Source organism: Bicyclus anynana, chromosome 23, assembly GCF_947172395.1.
Source record: "Bicyclus anynana chromosome 23, ilBicAnyn1.1, whole genome shotgun sequence".
Classification (NCBI taxonomy): domain Eukaryota; kingdom Metazoa; phylum Arthropoda; class Insecta; order Lepidoptera; family Nymphalidae; genus Bicyclus; species Bicyclus anynana.
In genome coordinates this window covers 4,853,303-4,874,419 of record NC_069105.1, presented here as the reverse complement: position 1 = coordinate 4,874,419, position 21,117 = coordinate 4,853,303, and the positions used below count along the sequence as shown (strand labels likewise).

General features: G+C 41.0%; 1 protein-coding gene across 2 annotated transcripts; it reads left to right on the top strand.

Annotated features, from left to right (window-relative positions):
* Window positions 1–779: 779 nt before the first annotated feature.
* LOC112046627 (protein cereblon) lies at window positions 780–20,628 on the top strand. Of its 2 annotated transcripts, none has more exons than XM_052888863.1 (8): window positions 780–993; window positions 13,544–13,644; window positions 13,716–14,206; window positions 15,124–15,245; window positions 15,871–16,010; window positions 16,153–16,255; window positions 17,867–18,689; window positions 18,888–20,628. In XM_052888863.1, the coding sequence occupies exons 1-8, from the start codon at window positions 981–983 to the stop codon at window positions 19,213–19,215; spliced, it is 2,121 nt and encodes a 706-aa protein (XP_052744823.1). In that variant the 5' UTR covers window positions 780–980; the 3' UTR covers window positions 19,216–20,628. The 2 variants fall into 2 exon arrangements, with proteins under 2 accessions (XP_052744823.1, XP_052744822.1); XM_052888862.1 differs by having other exon boundaries at window positions 13,541–13,644.
* Window positions 20,629–21,117: the final 489 nt, after the last annotated feature.

Sequence of the window (21,117 nt, the reverse complement as noted above, 5' to 3'; positions counted from 1 at the left end):
GAAAATGTGGAAAATGATCCACTAACCATTAATTTATCTGCCATCGTCCATCTGCGTAAATTAACTTTTCGTGTTTACACACATCATAATACGCCAGTTATGCAAGCAAGCATGCATGCTGCTTGTACATAGCACAAGATGATAAAGCACCTTGACAAACCCATCACCTTGTTGTGTGTACTTGTGTGTTTACTTGCCCATTCAATACCGCTTTGAATAGAAACGTGTAAACGCAGCACAAAACATAGATTGCGGCGTTTTTATTTTGTAGTAATGCCTACTAATAATTAACCTATCTCAACTTTTGTGTTGCCATGTAAGTTTTTATAATTTTGCATTTTTTTATGTTAATTTCGTGCAGGGAAAAAAATGTTTTTCTTTAAAAATAAGGACTGCATAAAAATAATGTATACACGATAACTAAGTACACCCTTAAGGGCCGGACGGTATTTCCTATAACACACTGTATATCTTTTACTAAACTAGAAATTTTTGCCCGTTTTTTACACAATTCAATTACACAAAAAGCTATTTTTGCGGAGCTCTTTAACCGACGAACACGATTACAACTATTTAACATCGATTCTATAGAGACAGTTTTTATAATCGCATTAGATCATTGATCATATACTTTGACAAAAAAGTAACGTCTAGCGAAGCAGGTCCTGTACAATAATTGGTCTGAGACTATGAAGTACACTGTGCTGCGCTGCGGTAATATCCATAGACAATATACTATATCTGGTAATCTATAAATATCTAAATTTTAATCTGTGACAAATATGTTCCTTCCTTGTCTGTGACTGTGGTTTTTGTTATGATTGAAAGCAATATTTTCATGAAAAAATAAAATTAGTTTACAGCTTCAATTCAAATAGCTACGAACTGTACCGAATTAATCAGCAGTGTTTATAGTTTATTCAAATCAAAGGTCTTAACTTCTCTCTTGCGGCCTGCAAGGAAAGGACTAGCGACGAGCAATGGAGGGTAGTGGTAAGTTCTGACGAACCATTAGTGGAGATTTCTGTCACTGATGATTATGAGTCGTGTATGTTGAGCATTCTGCTTTGAAATATAACATGGTTCCTACATTTTAATAATAGAATAAATATCCCTCGTCTGATGAGGTCCATTATAGTGCCAGGCCTACCTCCTACCTACTTCTAGGAGATGGGTCAGGTGATTTGGAGTTAGAACCCTCAATTGGATGGAAAAGGATAGCGGATGCTATTACCCGAAAGATTAATGGCATAACTTATAAGTATCTTACTTCTACACATTTTAATTAATAATTATTATTTAAAATGTGTAGACGTAGCATCCGCCATCCTTTTCCATTCATCTCTCTCCTCCGTCAGGCTCATTACCTACTGGCCAACCTGGCTCATCAATTTCCTGGTAACTCATGTTTTTATAGGTCTCCCTACTTTTCTTTTACTTAGTGGTTGTTTCTAAAATGTAGTTTATTTGGTCTGTTTATGTTTGCCTACAAAGGTGGCCTGCCCATCTCCACTTTGTGCATGAACTTATGAGATTGGTTTTCTTCTATATATTTATACTATTACTTTATTTGCTTTTTTTAGTTTCAAGATGCTCCTTTTCTTTACACATTTTGTGGTGATCAGTTTGTGTCTTGAGCTTGTGTTGTAAACCCATGTTTGGCAGACTAAGGTTAAGCAAAGCGGAATACTAGTCCCCTTTACAACCATTTTGAAGTTGTTAGTGTAATTGCCCTTGAGGAGTTCTTTGTGCCCAAAACTTTTTCCATGAAATATTAGATCTTCTATCCACCTCTGCCTCATTGTTATCCTTATTAGGAGAAATTTGCTTTCCCAAATAAATGTAGTTCTTGACATAATCTTTTACCTTATTTTCTATTTCTATTGGTTTTGAGTGGTGGTTGGTCATTATTGGTCACACTCAGCATCTTTGTCATTTCTTAAAGTTCTGAATGCGAATCTTTGGTGACTAAAGAATTGGTCTGTGATCCAGATTCACTCCTTTTTTTCAGATTAATGTTTGGAATACATTTTATAGTATTGCAATAAATAGTTTTGGTATTAGTGGGCCACCTTGTCTGACACCTATACCTAACCTTGTATTGCTATTTTTTCGCCCTTGATTCTAGTTTGCTTCTACTAGTTGTATTTGAGTAAATATTTTTAATGATGTTGATATATAGTATTATTTATATCACATGTTTATAATGCTTTCCAAATCAAGCTGTGGTAGATGTTGTCAAAGGCTTTGAAGTAGTCAATAAAGCTAATACATATAGTGATAATAAAGTGTTTGTTATAATTTATCAGTTAGGGATATATGCATAACTGTAGGAGTAAATATATTTGTGGCAGGAAAAGGTTAAATAACTTAACACACACGACACAATGTTTCTTCAAGACACTGTATTAATTAAAAAAAACAAAATCACACTTAGTCAAGAACAGACTCACTCGCTCGCGCGTGCCTACTGAGCAGCACGTTTTTACGCGGCGCTCAACGTACTGCGCGCCAACAGTGGCGCCCTCAACTAAACTTATTTATGACACGAAGTTCGCGCCAATAGTGGCGCCTTCAACAAAGCTTATTCACGACACTCCCTCCCTTTGTTGATTTACTTTATCTAAACAAGTTTAATATTAATTTTTCCAACAATCACTTAAACTAATTTTGATTTTAATCAACTTAAAATGAACTTTGTATTTGACTTAACTTAAATTGTAATCACTTTTGAATTTGACTTGATTATTGATTCTTAGTTTGTAATTTGTGTTGATTTACTTTATCTAAACAAGTTTAATATTAATTTTTCCAACAATCACTTAAACTAATTTTGATTTTAATCAACTTAAAATGAACTTTGTATTTGACTTAACTTAAATTGTAATCACATTTGAATTTGACTTGATTATTGATTCTTAGTTTGTAATTTGAGTTTGAAACTTCGATTCTGTCTGTAATTATCGTTTACATGTTGTTAAGTTACAGCTGTCCTGAAATCAAAAATCGGCATTGGTTTTCCTCTGAAATTTGTCTTGTTAAATTTATATTTAAGTGCAAACATAAATAAGTGCTTTAACAATTTTCTAAATCTGTTTTCTTTACATAAAGTTCATTCTTTATTTTAGAAGTGCCTTATTAATTAGTCCATGGCTGAGATCTTGTTTCTCAAGTATGTGTGCGACTTTTGAGGCAAGGGTTTAGTCATTATATCTGCCAGATTTTCTTCTGTTGAAATCCAGAGTACTTTGACCTTTTTCTCATCCACACATTGCTTCACAAAGTCGCCATGAGTATCTGCCATGTGTTTTCTGTTCCCTGTTTTCTCTCTGAGTTCCAACTCTTTTTGAATGTCCCTAATTTTCTGATCGAATGTCTTGAGTTTGTGACTTCCATCCATCTCTGTGCAGTCTCTGGCTGACCTGTTATCACACCAGATCGTTGCTGGATACAATGTTTTTCCTATTATGTATCTCACAGATTTATCCAGTGATATGAGCTCTTGGCTAGCATCACTCATTGCTAAATATTCTGCCTGGCAAGTGGATAGTGTGACATACGATTGCTTATGACTTCTCCAAGCAATTACATCTCCGAATAGCTTTATCACATATCCACCAGTGGATGTTGAATCTTGGCAGTCTCTGAATGAAGCGTCTGTAAATGCTTCTAGGTTTTCTGATGTGGATTTGTATTTCAATCCCAGGCTGGTTGTTCCTCTCAGGTATCTAAAAATTCTTTTGACATCATTCCAGTCATCCTCTGTTGGGTTCAGTTGTTTTCTTGCAAGATAATTCACTGCGTATGCTATGTCAGGTCTTGTAGCATTTGCTAGGTACATCAAGCTACCAATCGCTTCTCTATAAGGTACTCTTTTTGTTTCAGTGCTTTCTTGTAAACTTTCCGAGTCTGGTTTTTGTCTCTTGTTTCTGTTATCCACCTGGCGAGTTACCATTGGTGTACTTTGTGGTTTGCAATCTTTCATGTTGAAATTTTCTAGCACTTTCTCCGTGTATGCAGCTTGATGGATTATTATGTGCTTTTCTTCTCTGTTTCTCTGAATTGTCATTCCTAGGAAATTTTTCGGTTCACCTAGATCTTTCATCTGGAAAGCTTTACTCAGGTGAGTTTTGATTTGTTGCATTTTCTCTGGACAGTTGCTTATTATCAACATGTCATCTACATATAAGACAACTGTTGCTACTTTACCATTTTGTCTCCATGTAAATAGACATGGATCATGTAAATCGTTTTCCAGACCCAATGATCTCATTTCTTCTGAGAATCTTATGTTCCACTTCTTTGGACTTATCTTCAGACCATACAAAGATCTTTTCAATTTGCATACTTTGTATTTTCTAGTTTTCTCTGAATTTTCTAAGCCAAGTGGAATTTCCATATGAACTTCTTCTTCTAATTCTCCATACAGAAATGCAGTCTTCACATCCATTTGGCACATATCCAAATCTTCTTTGTTAACAACAGATATTACTGCTCTGATTAAAGATAATCTAGAGACTGGTGCATATGTTTCTTTCAATCCGTATACATTTTTGTCTTTGAATCCTCTGATCACCAGTCTGGCTTTGAATTTAGATTTTCCATCTTCCTCTACTTTTCGTTTGAATACCCACTTTGAATCGATTATGTTTGGCTTCTTTCCATCTTGAGTCTCTTTTGGTCTATCGACTATATTCCACACCTGGTTTTCTCTCATCGATTCTAGTTCCTCGTTTATTGCTTGTATCCATGATTCTTTGTCTTCTGAATTCATTGCCTCTTCATATGTAGTTGGATCTTTATGTATGTTTGCGAGTAGAATATGACCAAACTCATCTTTTTGTTCTTCTTGTGATCCCAGGACACTTGTGTATCTTGCAAAACTTGTGTCTGTAACTTTCTTTGATCTACTTCTTGTCATTGGTCCTTCATTTAGTTGCTCTTTTTTGTTTGTTTGTTTCTCTGGAGATTTCACTTCTGTTTTTCTTTCATGTAGATTTTGAGATGTTTTTGGTCTAATAGGTTTTATGGGTTCACCCAATTTCTTCTCTGATTTTTCGGTGACTTCTGAGTTATTTTGTTTTGCAAGTTCGTTGTGCTTCTGTTTTTCTGAATCAGATTTCTTAGGCCTTCCTCGCCTTCGAGGTTTGTCTCTTTGATCTCTGAAGTATCTTCTTCTTTGGAATGGAATTCTATCATCGCATACTTCGTGTTTTTCTCATCTGGCTTGTTTTTGTACACATCCTTGTACACCAACTTCTCTATGAATTTTACGTGTCTAGATTCCAGGAATTTTCTAGAACTCGGGTGCCATAGAATGTAACCAGTTGATGTATGTCCTACCAAAACTGTTTTCAAAGCTGTGTTGCTGAATTTCGTTTCTGCTTTTGGCAGTTTCATGTATGCAATGCATCCAAACCTCCTTAACTCTTCTAGGTGACATCTGCTATTCGGTGAAAGTTTCAACAGTGGAACCTCATAATCGATTGATTTGTGTGGTGTGATATTGTAAGAATGAACTGCTGCTTCGACTGCGAACTCCCACATTGTGTTTGACAGTCCAGAATCACACATCATTGCTCTGGTTTTTTGCTCGATTGTTTTGTTGAATCTTTCAGCTACTCCGTTAAGTTCTGGTGTGTATGGTGGTCCATAATTTGGTTCTATATTTTCCTTTTTCATAACCTCTGCAAATTTTCCACCCGTGTACTCGGTACCACGATCTGATCTGATGTAACATACTTTCTCATTTGAACCTAGATGATTCCTTGTAGTTGTCAGATATTTCTCTAATGCTTCACCTGATTCGTTTTTTGTTTTTAAGCAGTATATTTTTGCATATCGAGAATAATCATCGACGAATGTTATGATATACCTTTTTTGTCCTGGCCACGAGTTTGGTTTTATCACACCCATTATATCTGTATGTATAATTTCCATTGGCCTCTGTGCTCTTCTTCTATATTCTTTGAAAGGTAACTTTTCCATTTTTGACAAAATACATTGTTCACACTCTTTAATTGAGTCGTCGAATTTGACATGTTTTAATCTTTCCTCTTTCTTTTGCAGCATTCTGAGGTAATTTAAAGACGCATGACCTAATCTTTTGTGCCACAACATACCGTCACTCAGAGACTCATTAGATTGTGGGTTCGTTGGTGCAAATTCCGTTGCCATTTGCAAAAGGTTTTTTATATCTTCAGGATCTTCTCCATTCAGTACTTTTCGTGGTAAATTACCTGCCTCTTTTACTGTATACGTTTTCTCTAAATCAATCGTCTCCGAATTAACCTTCTCTGAATTGATATCCTCTGAGTTTGAATCAATGAGCTTTTCTGGTTTCTCCCTCCCAATCATAGGCACAAATGTCTCGTCTTGTCCGGAATTTTCCTTAACTCCCTCCGAATTGTTTGAATTCAAGCTTTCATTGTTTGCCTGTGATTGTTCGAGTGGCTCATTGAATTCAGCAATGCAAGCTGTACAACTATACTCGTTGTACTCATTTGATTCTGAACTTGAATTTTCAAAACCGTTTTCGACTTCAAATTTTACAACCCAATTTGGTTTTTGATATTGTCCGCTGAATATTGTTTTCTTATTATCTTTGTCGTACACTCTGAATATTTTGTCATTTAAAAATATACAAAACCCTGCATCTACAAGTTTGCGTAAAGATAACAAATTCTCTGAAACATTCTTTGCAGCAATAACATTGACTAGTTTAATAACTTTATTTTGTGCTACATTGCTTTTGAAAGTCAGATTGCCAGTACCATCTATCGCAATGTCAGCCCATTTATTTTTGTTTGCACTTTTGATAATTCCATTTTTCGAGACTTTAAAATCAGTTAAAATAAAGCTCTTGTTTACTATGTGCTCTGTAGCACCAGAGTCTGCAATAAATTCAACTTGTAATTTCTTACCTTGTTGTTTATCATAGACTGAATCGTTCTCTGTATATTCTTCTTCTTGGTGGGTAGTGTCTCCCTCTTCATATTCAGCTCTCCGTGCCGCATATTGATGTCTTGAACCTCTTCCTGTACCTCTATCTCTTGGCTGACCTCTGCCTCTGAAATTTTGGCCCCTGAATTGGTACGAGCCACTGCCACTTTGTATCAACCTTGGCCTCTTGACGTGAGGTGCACTGGGTTCATCTTCTCTGTCGAATCTTCTTTTGAAATTGTTCCACTGTGGATGCTCAACCTTGGAGGGACACTGATCTCCTCTATGATCAGTCACTCTGTTGCAATAATAGCAAAACCATTGGTTTGTCCTTATCAAAGGACATTGCTGTTTCCAGTGCCCAGGGCTGTTGCACCTGTGACACTTGTTTTGTTTTGGTATTTTGACACGAGATACTGATGGAGTCGACTCTGAATTATCATGACTTTCTTCATCTTCCTGAATTCTTTGTATACTTTTCCTCAGTTGTTCCATAGTCATCTCCTTTCCTGTGGTTGCTATGACCGCTGAGTCAGTGCGCCTCACTTCTGGCATTTCTACATTGTAAAGTTTGGTTCTTATGGAAGTTGGGGTCGACATCACCTCACCCTTTCTGCTGTCTCTTAGTTTGCGTAAAATCTCTGTGGGTTCTGTCATTCCAAGAATCTTTTTGTGGTATTCTTCATCAATATGGCTTATTATAATATCTTTAACAAAGTTCTTTTGCAAGGCTAATTCAACCCCTGTCAATCCTACTGGCCCTGGCAGGCTGGAATCAATCAGATACATCAGCTGATAACTCGTTAGTTCAGTCCTGAGACAGTCCAACCAAACCTCATAACTTGATTTGGAAGTTAGTTTATATGTCCTCTGAATTTTGGGTATCAACTGCATGGTGGTGTTTGCAAAGGTTTGACCGGCTGGCATCTCTTTGATTTGTCCAGCTTTTTGTACTTCAATATTCTTCAGTTTCTGTCGTTCTGCTTCCAGAACTCTCTTGTGTGCCAAGTTGATATTATCAACTGCACTTTTTATAAGACGTTCTGTTTCCTTGTCGACATGACTGAGAGACAAAACTTCATTGGCTGACTTCTGAGCTGAAACCAATGATCTCTGAAGATCCATTGTGTTGTTCGCATCGTTGCTCTGAATCTCGTTATCATTGACCCCACTCTGAATTATTTCTGATGGTGTTATGGCAGGTTCTGTGAAAATTTTCTCTGTATTAGTACCTGGGTTTATCTCTGAAAATTGTCAGATCTGACCATTCACTCTTAAATATCAAAAGTTTGTTATTGAATTCCAACTGATTCAATCATTCAAATATTCGACCTCTGAATTGTTTTCACAGTGCTCTGATTTTAATTAATAAACAAATTTATAATGGCAAACATGATTTTAATTTAAAGATTAAAAGTCTCACCTTCACCAGATGAATTCTTTTCTATCTCAGTTCTAGTCCTTATGTACTCTTCATATTCCAAAACTTGTGCGTCAAGCTCTCCAAAGACCTCTGAATTGTTCGCCATCTGATCCAGGTTTGGAAAACAGGCTTAATTAATTTTTTTTTTTTTTTAATGATTAATCTCTGAATTTTTCTAACTCTCTAAAACTTAGTTGTACCAGGTAAATTTCTCCATTTGCAACTCATTAAGCAATGTTTATTGCTACTGAACCATAAAAAATCAATTAGTTATAATTCGGAACAGGAAATTAAAATCACTCGATTTGCTATCTACACATGCACACCACTCACTTAGAATTGATTTTGGGAGTTACCCACAAGAATCAGTCAGTTGCGCACGCACATGTGTAGGGCAGAATGTAAGATCCTTCAAATTTCCCTAGTCAATTAACTAGACTCCACTTAACTTAAGTTTCATCCAGTCACTGACCCCAGAACAAAATTTGTTTATTTAAATATTTTTGTTTAAACAATCATTTAAATCACATTTAATTAAACTCTGAATTTCATTTTATGAAAAAGAAATATTTCTTTGGCCAGCAACCGAAGTCTATCTACAAGGTAGATTAGAGTAAGGTACCAAACTTCAGAAAATAATTCTACTAATATTTTGAATTTAAGTTTCACTTCAAGTTGAAAAGTAAAAAAAATATAGTCGGTCATAAATTTTAAAGTTAATTAGAATTTATCCACTTAAACATTGAAATCAAAGTTAAAAATTAAGAACTTTTAATTACTACTGTAATAATAATTGTTAATCAAAAGAATTTTAAACTCTGAAAAATATCAAGTCAAAAAAAATTAAACAATAGAAAATATTTAATCTTCACTCTGAAATCTACCAAACACTTTATTGTACAAACATCTTCTCTGAATTGTCTCTGAATTTTTGTTTAATAAAAACATATGATTGCTTATTTACAAGTATGCCGGAGATTGATCATCAACTTGTAATGGGATCAAAAGCGCATCACATACTAGAACATTCAAACCAAACAAACAAAACAAAATTCATCATATTAGAACAAACTCCCTCCGTCTTTTTCAAAAATTATTTACAACAATGTAAAATTTTTTTTTTTTTTTTTATAATTCATTACTATTGTGCAATCAGCTGCAACAGCTTTAAGCAAATTGCTTGTGGGTACTACATGGCATGTGTAGCTGACCTTCCATTGAAGGCCATGCTAATTTATTTTATTTGTTAATTTTTTGTATTTCATTTGTACATTTGTACATTCTTATTATTTTGATTTTTTTTTTTTTTTTACAGGAGATCCCATATGTAGGCGCGCTTTAGCCTTCTAACATCTATTGGATGACCGAGGGCAGTAGCAAGTTTATTTTCATGGGTGTTTATGCGATTTTTATAGCACATTGATCTGAGTTCAACCTCTTCTTTTACTGTTTTTATGTCAAGATACTCATGTAGTTCCGATATCTTAGTGAACCATGGAGCATTTGTGATGGTTTTTAAAACTTTATTCTGAAATCTTTGTAATATTTCCAAGTTTGAGTTTTTGGCTGTGCCCCACAGTTCAATGCCGTAGGTCCACACTGGTTTTATTACTGTTTTATAAATGAGCAATTTATTACTGAGTGAGACATGCGAATGCCTTCCCATAAGCCAGTTAAGTTTTCTGAAGGTTTGATTTAGTTCATCGCGTTTTTTTACTATATGCGTTCTCCATGTTTGTTTTTTGTCTAGGTGTATCCCAAGATATTTTGCGGTGTCACTATGGGGGATAATATCAAGTCCCAGTTTAACAGGAGTACATTCGTCCATTCGCAAGGTAAATGTCACATGTGTTGACTTCGTGGAACTAGCTTTGATACGCCATTTAATCATCCATGAATTTATCTTGTTCAGGTGTACTTGTAGAATATTTGAAGCCATATTTGCGTCTTTGTTATTACACAATACAGCTGTATCATCAGCAAAGGTATTTTTTCAAATACCTTGGACAATGTTGGTAGTAGGCTTATTGGTCTATAAGATGTGACTAGATGCGGTGGCTTCCCAGGTTTCGGTATCATAATAATTTCCGAAATTTTCCAAATAGACGGGTAGTGGGATGTTCTCAAGATGCCATTAAAAAGCTGAGTCACAAAGACAATCGCTTTTCTTGGAAGTTGTAGTAAGACCTCTGCCGTTATTAAACAGAATCCTGGAGCTTTGTGAAGTTCAAGTTCTTTTATTACTCTCCAGACCTCTCTGGGGGTGCAGCTTTTTATTGGTAAGCTTAGTTGAAGGTCGCTATCCAGAAAGTCTGCGACTTCTCTATCAGTGTCTGGGTCGCCGTTATTTGAAGTAAAAACTTCACTTAGAAACTTGGCAAAGGCTTCCGCACGTTCATTATCTTTCCTGGCCCATGTACCATTATCTAGTTTTAGTGGGTGTTTTATGATTACAGGCGAAGCTTTGTTAGTCTTTACGGCTCTATACAATGAATATTCATTGTTTTTCGAAGCAGACAGATTAATCAGTTTATGTTTCAATGTGTCATTTTCTACGTCTTTTAAATATGATGTAAGTTCCGCTGCTGCCAGGTTTAGCGCCTTTTTGTCCAACGGATGACGACTAGTATGCCAAACTCTTCTGAGCCTCCTTTTCTCTAGTACCTTATTTTTGATATCCATGGGTAAGTTGTTACTACCTGGCGTGTATCTTATATCCGGTGTAGAAATCCATGCTGCAGTTTGTATCATGTTTGTTATGGTTTCTGCTGCTTCATCAATGTCGTCATTCGTTTTGAGTGGAACTTTTAGCGATAGATTAGTATCAATATATTTTCTGAATGCTGACCAATCAGTTTGTTTGTTGTATAGACATTCTTTGGCGGGTCTTGAAATTATTGATGTACTAACCGTACTTAGTACTGGTGTATGGTCTGAGCAACTATCATAGAAACTATCTATACTTATATACAAGTTTGATAGCCCTTTATATATATAGAAGTCTAAGAGGTCCGGTAATTTGTTGGGATCTGTAGGCCAGTAAGTTGGTTCACCTGTACTTAAAATACTGAGGTTATTTTTGATTATACTTGAATTAAGTTCTCTGCCTCGAGGTAGAGTTAGTCGTGATCCCCATTGCACGTTTTTGGCATTCCAGTCACCACCACAGATGTATCTATTTCCAAGCGTTTTAAAATATTCTGTGAAGTGAGTTTCCTTTGGGTTTGGTTTTGGGGGGCAGTAAACAGCTGAGAGAGTAAGTGACCCATGATTATCGTACAATACAATGGTTGTAGCTTGTAAGTGAGGTGTTTTGTAGTCTTCAAGGATATCATGTTTCAAAGCTTTCCTTACAATTACTGCTGTTCCAGCATGGGCAGTTCCATCAGGATGGGGTGTTGTGTATGTTATATAGTCTTTTATAGCAAAATTGTGGTTGGTAGTAAGATGAGATTCTGACACCAGTAGTACGTCTATTTTGTGGATTTTCAATAGTAGTTCGACGTCACTCTTATGTCCAATCAGACCATTAACATTCCATGTTGCCAATCTTAGAGTAGCCATTAGATTATCTTTTGTATTACTATGGTCAATAAGTTCATCATTATTGACATTTGGTCTATCAATTTATCTAGCTTTTCAGCTTGTTTTGTGAGTAGTATTTCTAGCTTAGATTCTGTTGTAGTTTCATCTTTGTTCTGAATTTTAGCGACTTCTGCATATGTCCTAGTATTAAACTGGCTTGAGGAGTGTTGTCTAGTATATGCGTGTTCCTTCTCCTTTGATGCGAAGGGTCTATCTAATTTTTGTATATTTTCTTGTTTTCCAGTGCTTTGTTGTTGGTCTTTATCCTCTGTTTGTTTTCTTGGTTTTATATAGTCTTTTCGTGAAGTATTTCTTTTTCTTTTGTTGATTTCTACATAAACTTCACAGCCTTTGTAGTTTGCTGGGTGATTACTAAAATGTAAAATTTAAATTTTAAAAAGTCAAATCAAATTTAAACTAAAACGTGATAAAGTTCTCTGCGCGCCAAGACGCAAGGCTTCCCGGCACAGCAGTGAACAACAACAAAGAACGTGCGCGGAGGGAAAATTTGTATGACACCGCAAGTGCGAGCGTGCTACGTCATCGACGAACAGTTGACTCATTTCAGATCGTTTTAAATTTTGAACAAATTTTTTAACGACTTACCACTTGTTCTCCTCTGAATCCTGGTGAAAAGATTCTAATATCCAGTACTCGGAAAAGCCGGTTCGAAAACACACTCACAGGTTCAACTTAACCTCTTTGAACACCATGTCCTTTCCGTACCACTTCAACCACGGACTGCTACCATGTAGGAGTAAATATATTTGTGGCAGGAAAAGGTTAAATAACTTAACACACACGACACAATGTTTCTTCAAGACACTGTATTAATTAAAAAAAACAAAATCACACTTAGTCAAGAACAGACTCACTCGCTCGCGCGTGCCTACTGAGCAGCACGTTTTTACGCGGCGCTCAACGAACTGCGCGCCAACAGTGGCGCCCTCAACTAAACTTATTTATGACACGAAGTTCGCGCCAATAGTGGCGCCTTCAACAAAGCTTATTCACGACAATAACTTCAAAAAATGCTGTTGTTTGATATGGTAAGGTCGCATTGTCGAGGTGAGAATGAGAACTAAGCAAATTGTTGGTATGTTGGTAAATGGTATGGTATTTATGTTAAATATTAAGAATATTTTCAATTCAAACGTTTATTTTTATTTCTCAAAGTAAAACAAAACATTACAATCAGTTTTTTGGAGTACATAAGAATAATCTTGAATTTTTATGGCTGTTTTGTAAAATACTGATAGTTTGTTATATAAATGATAGTGATGTTATAGATAGTGTACCATTAATTTTAAAATTAAATATTACCTATACAACTTATGATACAGTTAAAATATATAAATGAATAAAATAGTTTATTTCAGGAACATCAATCGGTAAGAAATAATTAAATGCTAGTGAAACAGTGTTCCAAAGTTTTGGTCTGTGATAGCGTGCTGCCGTGCACGGTATAGGTGTTACAAACGTACGGTTGACGCGGGTATAAGAAGGTTAAAAAGGGCCATCACAATTTTTTTATTGATTGTATGCCAAAGTATTGTGTTGCTGTCATAATTTAACATGTTCTCATGTTAGTAGATTCTGCGGAAGAAGAAGCGCTGCGGGCCGATGTGATGGTGGAGGCCAACAATGATGCAGAGGAGCAGCAGTTTGACATTGCCTTGGCTGCTTCACATTCTGTTAGTATCGTTCTGCTGACTGACTGAGTATATTGTAATAGCTCTTTACATGCTGTGTTCCGCGCGTGCAGTACATGGGACCCTCGCTGGAGACGGGCAGCGGGCGCGGGCGCGCGCGCGTGGAGGCGGGCTGGGAGGGCCGCGTGCCGGTCATGGCGCACCACGGCATCGTGTTCCCCGGCGAGACCGTGCCCATGCTGTTCACGGAGGACGTCGACATCCTGTCGGAGGCCATCCAGCAGGACAAGCTGTTCGGGCTGCTGTGCCCCGACGAGGGCGGCGCGGCGCTGTCGGGCTACGGCGTGCTGTGCGAGGTGTACGAGGTGCTGGCGGCGCCCGCGGGCGTGCAGCGGCGCTCGCCGTCGCCGCCACTCGTGTCGTTCAAGGCGCGCGCCACGCACCGCTTCCGCTGCCGCCAGCTGCCGCGCCGCGCGCTCACCGCGCACGCCTTCGACCGCCTGCGCTTCATGGACGTGCGCGTGCTGCCCGACGTGCGCCTGGCCGACCCGCTGCGCGCCGCGCGCCTCGCCGCGCTCGACCCGCTGCGCGCCGAGGACGAGCGGTGAGTGGCGTCTGTACACATATATGTATATGCAGAGGTTTGGCGATACCTTTGCGACTGCCTGACGAGAGCCAAGTGACATGAACTTTGACTTGTCAGCATTTAGCACTAACTGATTATTAATCTCTCAGTTTGCTATATTTTCCAAGTCATCGTTAAGTCTACTAACGGCACCACTATAATCATCAGGTTTATAAGAAATATACAGTTGAGTGTTGTCTGCAAACATATGATAATTTGAGTTATTAATACTGTCTATTATGTCTGCAGTATATATAAAGAAAAGTAAGGGACCTAAGATAGAGCCTCGTGGGACTCCTCGAGACAAAAGTTTAGGTTCTGAGGTAGCTATCCATCCCGTGGAATCACGCAATCCAACGTATTGAGTACGCTGAGACAGATAGCTTGCAAACCGACTGATGGATATTGAGAACCCGTAAAATGAAAGTTTTGCTAATAATAAGGAAATATTAATTGTATCGAATGCTCGAGAAAAATCTAACAAAATTAACACCGTTATTTCACCTTTGTCTTGTGATGAATATCTTCGGTATAGTGTCGGGTCAACTCGGCTCTAGGGTCTTTGGCCAAATTGTCAACAAGCTGTTGAGTAGTCGTGTATAACCGTCCGCAGAATTTCTAGACCTTACTTAAAATCTCGGGCCTTGAAGAAATCAGATTACCGTGTTCGTCAGCTGCCTCTGTCCAATAGACAGATCTCTGGCGAAAACTTTTGAGCCTCGATTGTTTTCGATCGCATTTTTAATACGCTCGTTATTGAAGTTTCGCAAGTCACTAGTTTGTGACTTAGAGATCTGTCTATTGATTCCTCGGTATTTTGACGCATCTGCTGACCAAGGGATATATGGATTCATTTTTATAATATATAGATTATAGATTAATAAAGTAATTGTCAGGGCGGTACGGCTGCGCAGAATGGACGCGGCGCTGACGCCGTGGCCGCTCTTCGTGTACGAGATCTTCGACTTCCGCCGCATGCGCCGCACCATCCGCGACTACTTCAAGACCCTGGGGATAGGTATGATCCCATTCAAGTGTTGGGACGTCTCGGAACATCGGGTTAAGATGCGCAATGCGAAATTGTAGTCGCGGACCCGCAGTCGCTTCGCGCGTTTTGTATTCACACTCACACCTTCACAATTGTCACAATTGTATGTACCTAAGACAATAATGGCCTAAGGGCTGAAACCTGCTACTTTCGAAAGCTACTATTGTCCAAACTCCATCATCGGGCACCGCACTTACCTATGATAAGCTCAGCTGACCGTCAGCTAGTCTATTCTCCTGCCGTATGAGCAGTAGGCTAACTTTCAGTCACAGAGACCGACAGGCTCTATAACTACGAGAATGTGGACGGCGATCGCGCGACCGTGATGTTTGAAGGTGCACTCTCAGCCCGTCGGCGGCGCGCGGCGCTGGGACGCGAACACTCTCCAAACACAGAAGAACTTTCAGGAGTTACCTTGTCGAAAGCAGTTGCGACGATTTCAGCACATTCGACATTTGCCCAGTGCACTTTGAAGCCATCTTCGATTTTTTTTGTAATTGCCTTTGTAGCCACATGTATACCGTGCCATTGTACTTTCTGAAAACGTTAAATAAATAGTAAGGCGGAGGACCGATCGCTACGTAACGTTCCGCAGACGACGTCCCCGAGGACGCCGTGACGCTGTCGCACTGGACCGCGTCCAACCTGGCGCTGACGCCGCGCGACCGCCTGGCGCTGTTCGTGGTGGACGACGCGCTGCTGCGCCTGCACATGGAAGTGGGGTTCATCATGGAGGTATGTTCCTCTGAAGTCACTCTGCGACCGCACGTCCAACCCTTTTCTTCCCCACCACAGACAATTCACGTGCAAATGTCAAACAAACCTTAATCAATCGAAAGTAATTAGCATATCAATTGAGCAAAACGTTTTTGTGCAGAAAAGCGTGTTGTGCTGCGCGGCGTGCGAGGTGGAGATCGCGCGCCGCGAGCAGATCTTCGCCATGTCCACCGAGGGCGTGCACTCCAACTACATCAACTTGGGTACGACACGACACCACACGACACGATACGATACACAAATATTCGCGTTACTCAAATACTCGTATAGTTCCTTCCTAAATCCGCAGTATTAGTTTCGGTGTTATGCCTTTCGGGGATTCGAATGAAACATCGAGAACATACGATACTCTGTTTTAGAATTTAAACTATCGTGAGTGTTATTCATATTCATTGATTATGAAACACGGCTAAAACTCACGTGATATTATTTTGGAATATGTCCGACTAGTTTCGAACCCATACGGGGCCCTTAGTCATGAGCTGGTTCTTGCAACGCGGTACGATCCAAACTGCGAAGATGCGCGCACGTTTGAGAGGCTGAGTGGTGGGGAGTGAAGGTTCCGTTACACTCTCTGAAGGTTTATTAATGTCATCTTCATTAGACTCGTCTTCTTGTAAGCAAACCGAACTAACGCTATCTTGTTCCAAGTTTGTTGTATGTGACAATGAAAGAAAAAGCGGTTTCCACGCTGTGGGCAGCAATCATCCAAGATCCCGATTAAAGTTCGGGTGACAACTAATTTATATTCCACGTATCTTACGAGGTACTAGAAACTCTTCCCTTGACAATACAGAAGCCTTATCAAAACGGATATAATGAGTCGTACCCGAAGCTTGAACATGCTCGGCTATTGCTGAATCATCCGTGTCCACATTCTTCATACTACGTATATGTTCTTTCACTCTTGTCGTCAGTTTTGGCTGTGTTTCATAATCAATTAATATACAATATTCCGTATTGATTAATATTGAACACAACTATATACAATCACTTATTGTAATTCGCGTACGCGTTCATGGCATGTGCTTCCTTCCTGGACGCAGGAGATCATCACCGAGGTGGAGAACCTCTCCCCGTGACCTATTGCTGTGGGCACGAAAAAGCGACTTCTAGTGAAGTAATCGTTCAACAGTCATTGGACGATAACAATCAGTTTACCCACGGAATGCCAGGCGCGTTCCTCTTATTATAAATCATACTATCTAGAGTAAAATGTCATTTTACTTCCGATCTACATTGTGCTTATCTTGTGTGACGACAACCTGAATGATAAACAATAAATCAGCGACCGACTCACACCGAGTCAGAGCTGGTTCGCAGTTCTTTCGGAAGACAATGACTTATCTGTCCGACGTAGTCTGCGCCGACAGCTGGTGACGTAACGAATGTTCGCTGGTCTCGGGAGTGGCGGATTCATCGCTGAGTGAGTGCTGAGTGCGCCAGGCCCGCCGCTACATAACATCTGCTACCCTGGTAACCCGCGCCCAAAGATGACGGGGCTCAGTTTATATACGGTGCGATGACTCATCCGTCCGTGTCGGTAGTGTGTGTCGGTAGCTGAGTCTGCAATGGAATGATGGCGGAGTCTTTGTTGAGCTTACGGATTCTATCGTACACTCGATTACAGGCTGTTGCGTTACGCAATTACGCAACGATTTCTGTCAGCTCACTATGGTAAGCCGGATAAAAAAACTTCATTTTCGTAACGTGTGTTATTGTCACTGTAATACATACGTCACGTGTTCCATTTGTTGTGATCTACGAGTACATACACAGCCGTGACTGATTGACACGTGTCACGCTTTGCGCAGGCGGGTTCGTGCACGACGTGGTCACGGTGTCGTCCGTCCGCAACACGCGCCTGAGCGGTGCGCCGTCGGCCGAGTACTCGTGGTTCCCCGGCTACGAGTGGACCGTCGCCGTGTGCGCCATGTGCCACGCGCACGTCGGCTGGAGGTACGTGTGGACCGGCGCCCGAGCGGTGCGCCGTCGGCCGAGTACTCGTGGTTCCCCGGCTACGAGTGGACCGTCGCCGTGTGCGCCATGTGCCACGCGCACGTCGGCTGGAGGTACGTGTGGACCGGCGCCCGAGCGGTGCGCCGTCGGCCGAGTACTCGTGGTTCCCCGGCTACGAGTGGACCGTCGCCGTGTGCGCCATGTGCCACGCGCACGTCGGCTGGAGGTACGTGTGGACCGGCGCCCGAGCGGTGCGCCGTCGGCCGAGTACTCGTGGTTCCCCGGCTACGAGTGGACCGTCGCCGTGTGCGCCATGTGCCACGCGCACGTCGGCTGGAGGTACGTGTGGACCGGCGCCCGAGCGGTGCGCCGTCGGCCGAGTACTCGTGGTTCCCCGGCTACGAGTGGACCGTCGCCGTGTGCGCCATGTGCCACGCGCACGTCGGCTGGAGGTACGTGTGGACCGGCGCCCGAGCGGTGCGCCGTCGGCCGAGTACTCGTGGTTCCCCGGCTACGAGTGGACCGTCGCCGTGTGCGCCATGTGCCACGCGCACGTCGGCTGGAGGTACGTGTGGACCGGCGCCCGAGCGGTGCGCCGTCGGCCGAGTACTCGTGGTTCCCCGGCTACGAGTGGACCGTCGCCGTGTGCGCCATGTGCCACGCGCACGTCGGCTGGAGGTACGTGTGGACCGGCGCCCGAGCGGTGCGCCGTCGGCCGAGTACTCGTGGTTCCCCGGCTACGAGTGGACCGCGAGTACCTACTCGGCAATAATATCTGTCTGCGCCCACTGGGCTCCGACTCTTCACGCTGCGGTGACGGTGATTCTCCAACAAGACTCTGTCAGTCCAACCGCCTCACTGTCCCCTCCCGCGCAGGTTCGAGGCGTGCAGACGCAACCTGCGGCCGCAGCAGTTCTACGGGCTGTGCCGCAACGCCGTGCACCCGCGCTTCTCGCCCGCGCGCGCCGCGCCCCCCGGCGCCCAGCGCCCCCCGCGCCCCCCGCGCCACCACTTGGACCCGGACCTGCTCATCGTGGAGTACTTCGTCTCGGAGCTTGGGCGGTACGCAGCGCGCCACGCACCGGACCGCGCACCGGACGGCGCACCGAACCTCGCACCGGACCTCGCATCGGACCACGCACCAGATGACGCACCAGACGACTCATCAGACCACTCGCCGCCAGACTCCCCGCCAGCACAGTAGCCGTTGCTTCGAACAACGCGCGGCGGAAACGTGACGTAATAGGTGATCTTGCATTGATTGTGAAATGAATGATGTTCTAACTTATCTGCCGACGTCCTCGTCGTAGCAGTTTGCGTGCGAGCGCGACTCCACCGGAGCCGCATGCGGTGCCGCTTCGTGCCGCTCGCTGCAGCAGCAGACGAGTGGTCGGAAGCGTCGGCACGCATGCCGCGACCCGGTTGTGAGTGACGTAACCAACACTGTGCACAGAGAAAAGACTGGTTGTTACGTTTCAAGGATATTTGATATAAATTTTGGAAATATAAGATGGTAATCTTGAACCCACCAGCGACCCTCAGTGGGTCGGTAAAGTCGAATGTTGAGAGATATGGTCCATTTCGGACCAGGTTTTTAATTTTATATGTTTATTAAGATAAAAAAGTACGGATTCTTTTTTGAACAAAATAAGTTAATACGCACTAAATAATATGTAAGAGATAATGCATTGCATGCAGCCCCGAGTTTTTGAAGTGTTATAAAAAGGCAAGTGCAGGAATCCTTCCAATGTGCAGTTCTACGCTTGTAACACAACGTATGAATTCTGAAAGAAATCTTCGACGTCATATTGCTAGAATGTAATAAAAAGTGAATTCGTATATTTGAATAATCCAAAATAGTTTCAATATTTATGGTATATTAGTTCAATGGATGTACAAAGATCAAGGCTACACACAATTTTGGACCATCTGCCTTAACATTAAAAAATGTGCTGGGAGTGTGGTCTCTTCTATTCTATAGTTATAATAAAAACCGTAACAGGTCAAAATAAAAATAAAATTTTGTTGACCGGGCGTCACCAATATATATGTATACCCAAATTTAACAATTTTTGTAATTAAAACCCTCTCGCCTCTCCTTCCGATGAGCGGAAACTATGCCAAAACAGACAGACCGACAACAACTTTAACACATGTTACTACTTGTGTAGTGTGTTTTCCTTCGTTGTTGCCTTTGCACTACGTTTACTATGTTTTCTACTACTTTCATTGTTATTGTTTTTTGTCCAATAAAGTATAAATAAATAAAATAAATCTTCTATTAGGTATGTTGTCCCAAGTAAATTTTGTCAATTTTATTCAGTGTAGTTTATCGATTTGATCGATATCGATGTACGCTCCTGTTACATCAGTATGTGCTCTGATGTGCCTCTACTGGAGAAGCGGTAGGTATTTGAGAGGTATACTTCTGAAGATACAATGACTATACGAGTGATTGATTATTATATTACAATGCGCACCACTCATTGTAATCTATGACATGAACTTAGCGAGTGTTTGACTTTAGAGAAGTGTAACATTCTATGCGCGACATACGACAAGTATCGCAATAAAAAATATTACTTATTTTATAAATAAATTTCTATTACATATATTATTGTTTTGTTTCAATAATAATACATTTTGCAAAGCAAGAGCTTGTGTAGACCTTTTTCATAATATACCCAAAGCCGAGCGTTTGCCAGTCCATGCTCTGTAGGTAGGACGACTTCCGTGGCGCAGTGGTATGCGCGGTGGATTTACAAGACGGAGGTCCTGTGTTCGATCTCCGGCTAGGCCGATTGAGGTTTTCTTAATTGGTCCAGGTCTAACTGGTGGGAGGCTTCGGCGGCAACGACGTACCGCTAAGCAATTTTAGCGTTCCGGTACGATGCCGTGTAGAAACCGAAAGGGGTGTGGATTTTCATCCTCCTCTTTAACAAGTCCATATTTGATTGCAACATCACTTACCATCAGATGAAAGTGTAGTCAAGGGGTAACCGGCTAACTTGTAAAAAATAAAAAAAAAGAATAGTCTGTGAAGTTTTGGACCATGGTGACTTTAGGAGGTATGACCATCACATACTCTTATACCATTTAACCTTTA

Bases quoted from the DNA above. Each gene is read 5' to 3' on its own strand.
- LOC112046627 (XM_052888862.1), top strand. The intron at 14,207-15,123 runs GTGAGTGGCGTC...AGTAATTGTCAG, and splicing joins CTGCGCGCCGAGGACGAGCG to GGCGGTACGGCTGCGCAGAA. The intron at 16,011-16,152 runs GTATGTTCCTCT...GTTTTTGTGCAG, and splicing joins AAGTGGGGTTCATCATGGAG to AAAAGCGTGTTGTGCTGCGC.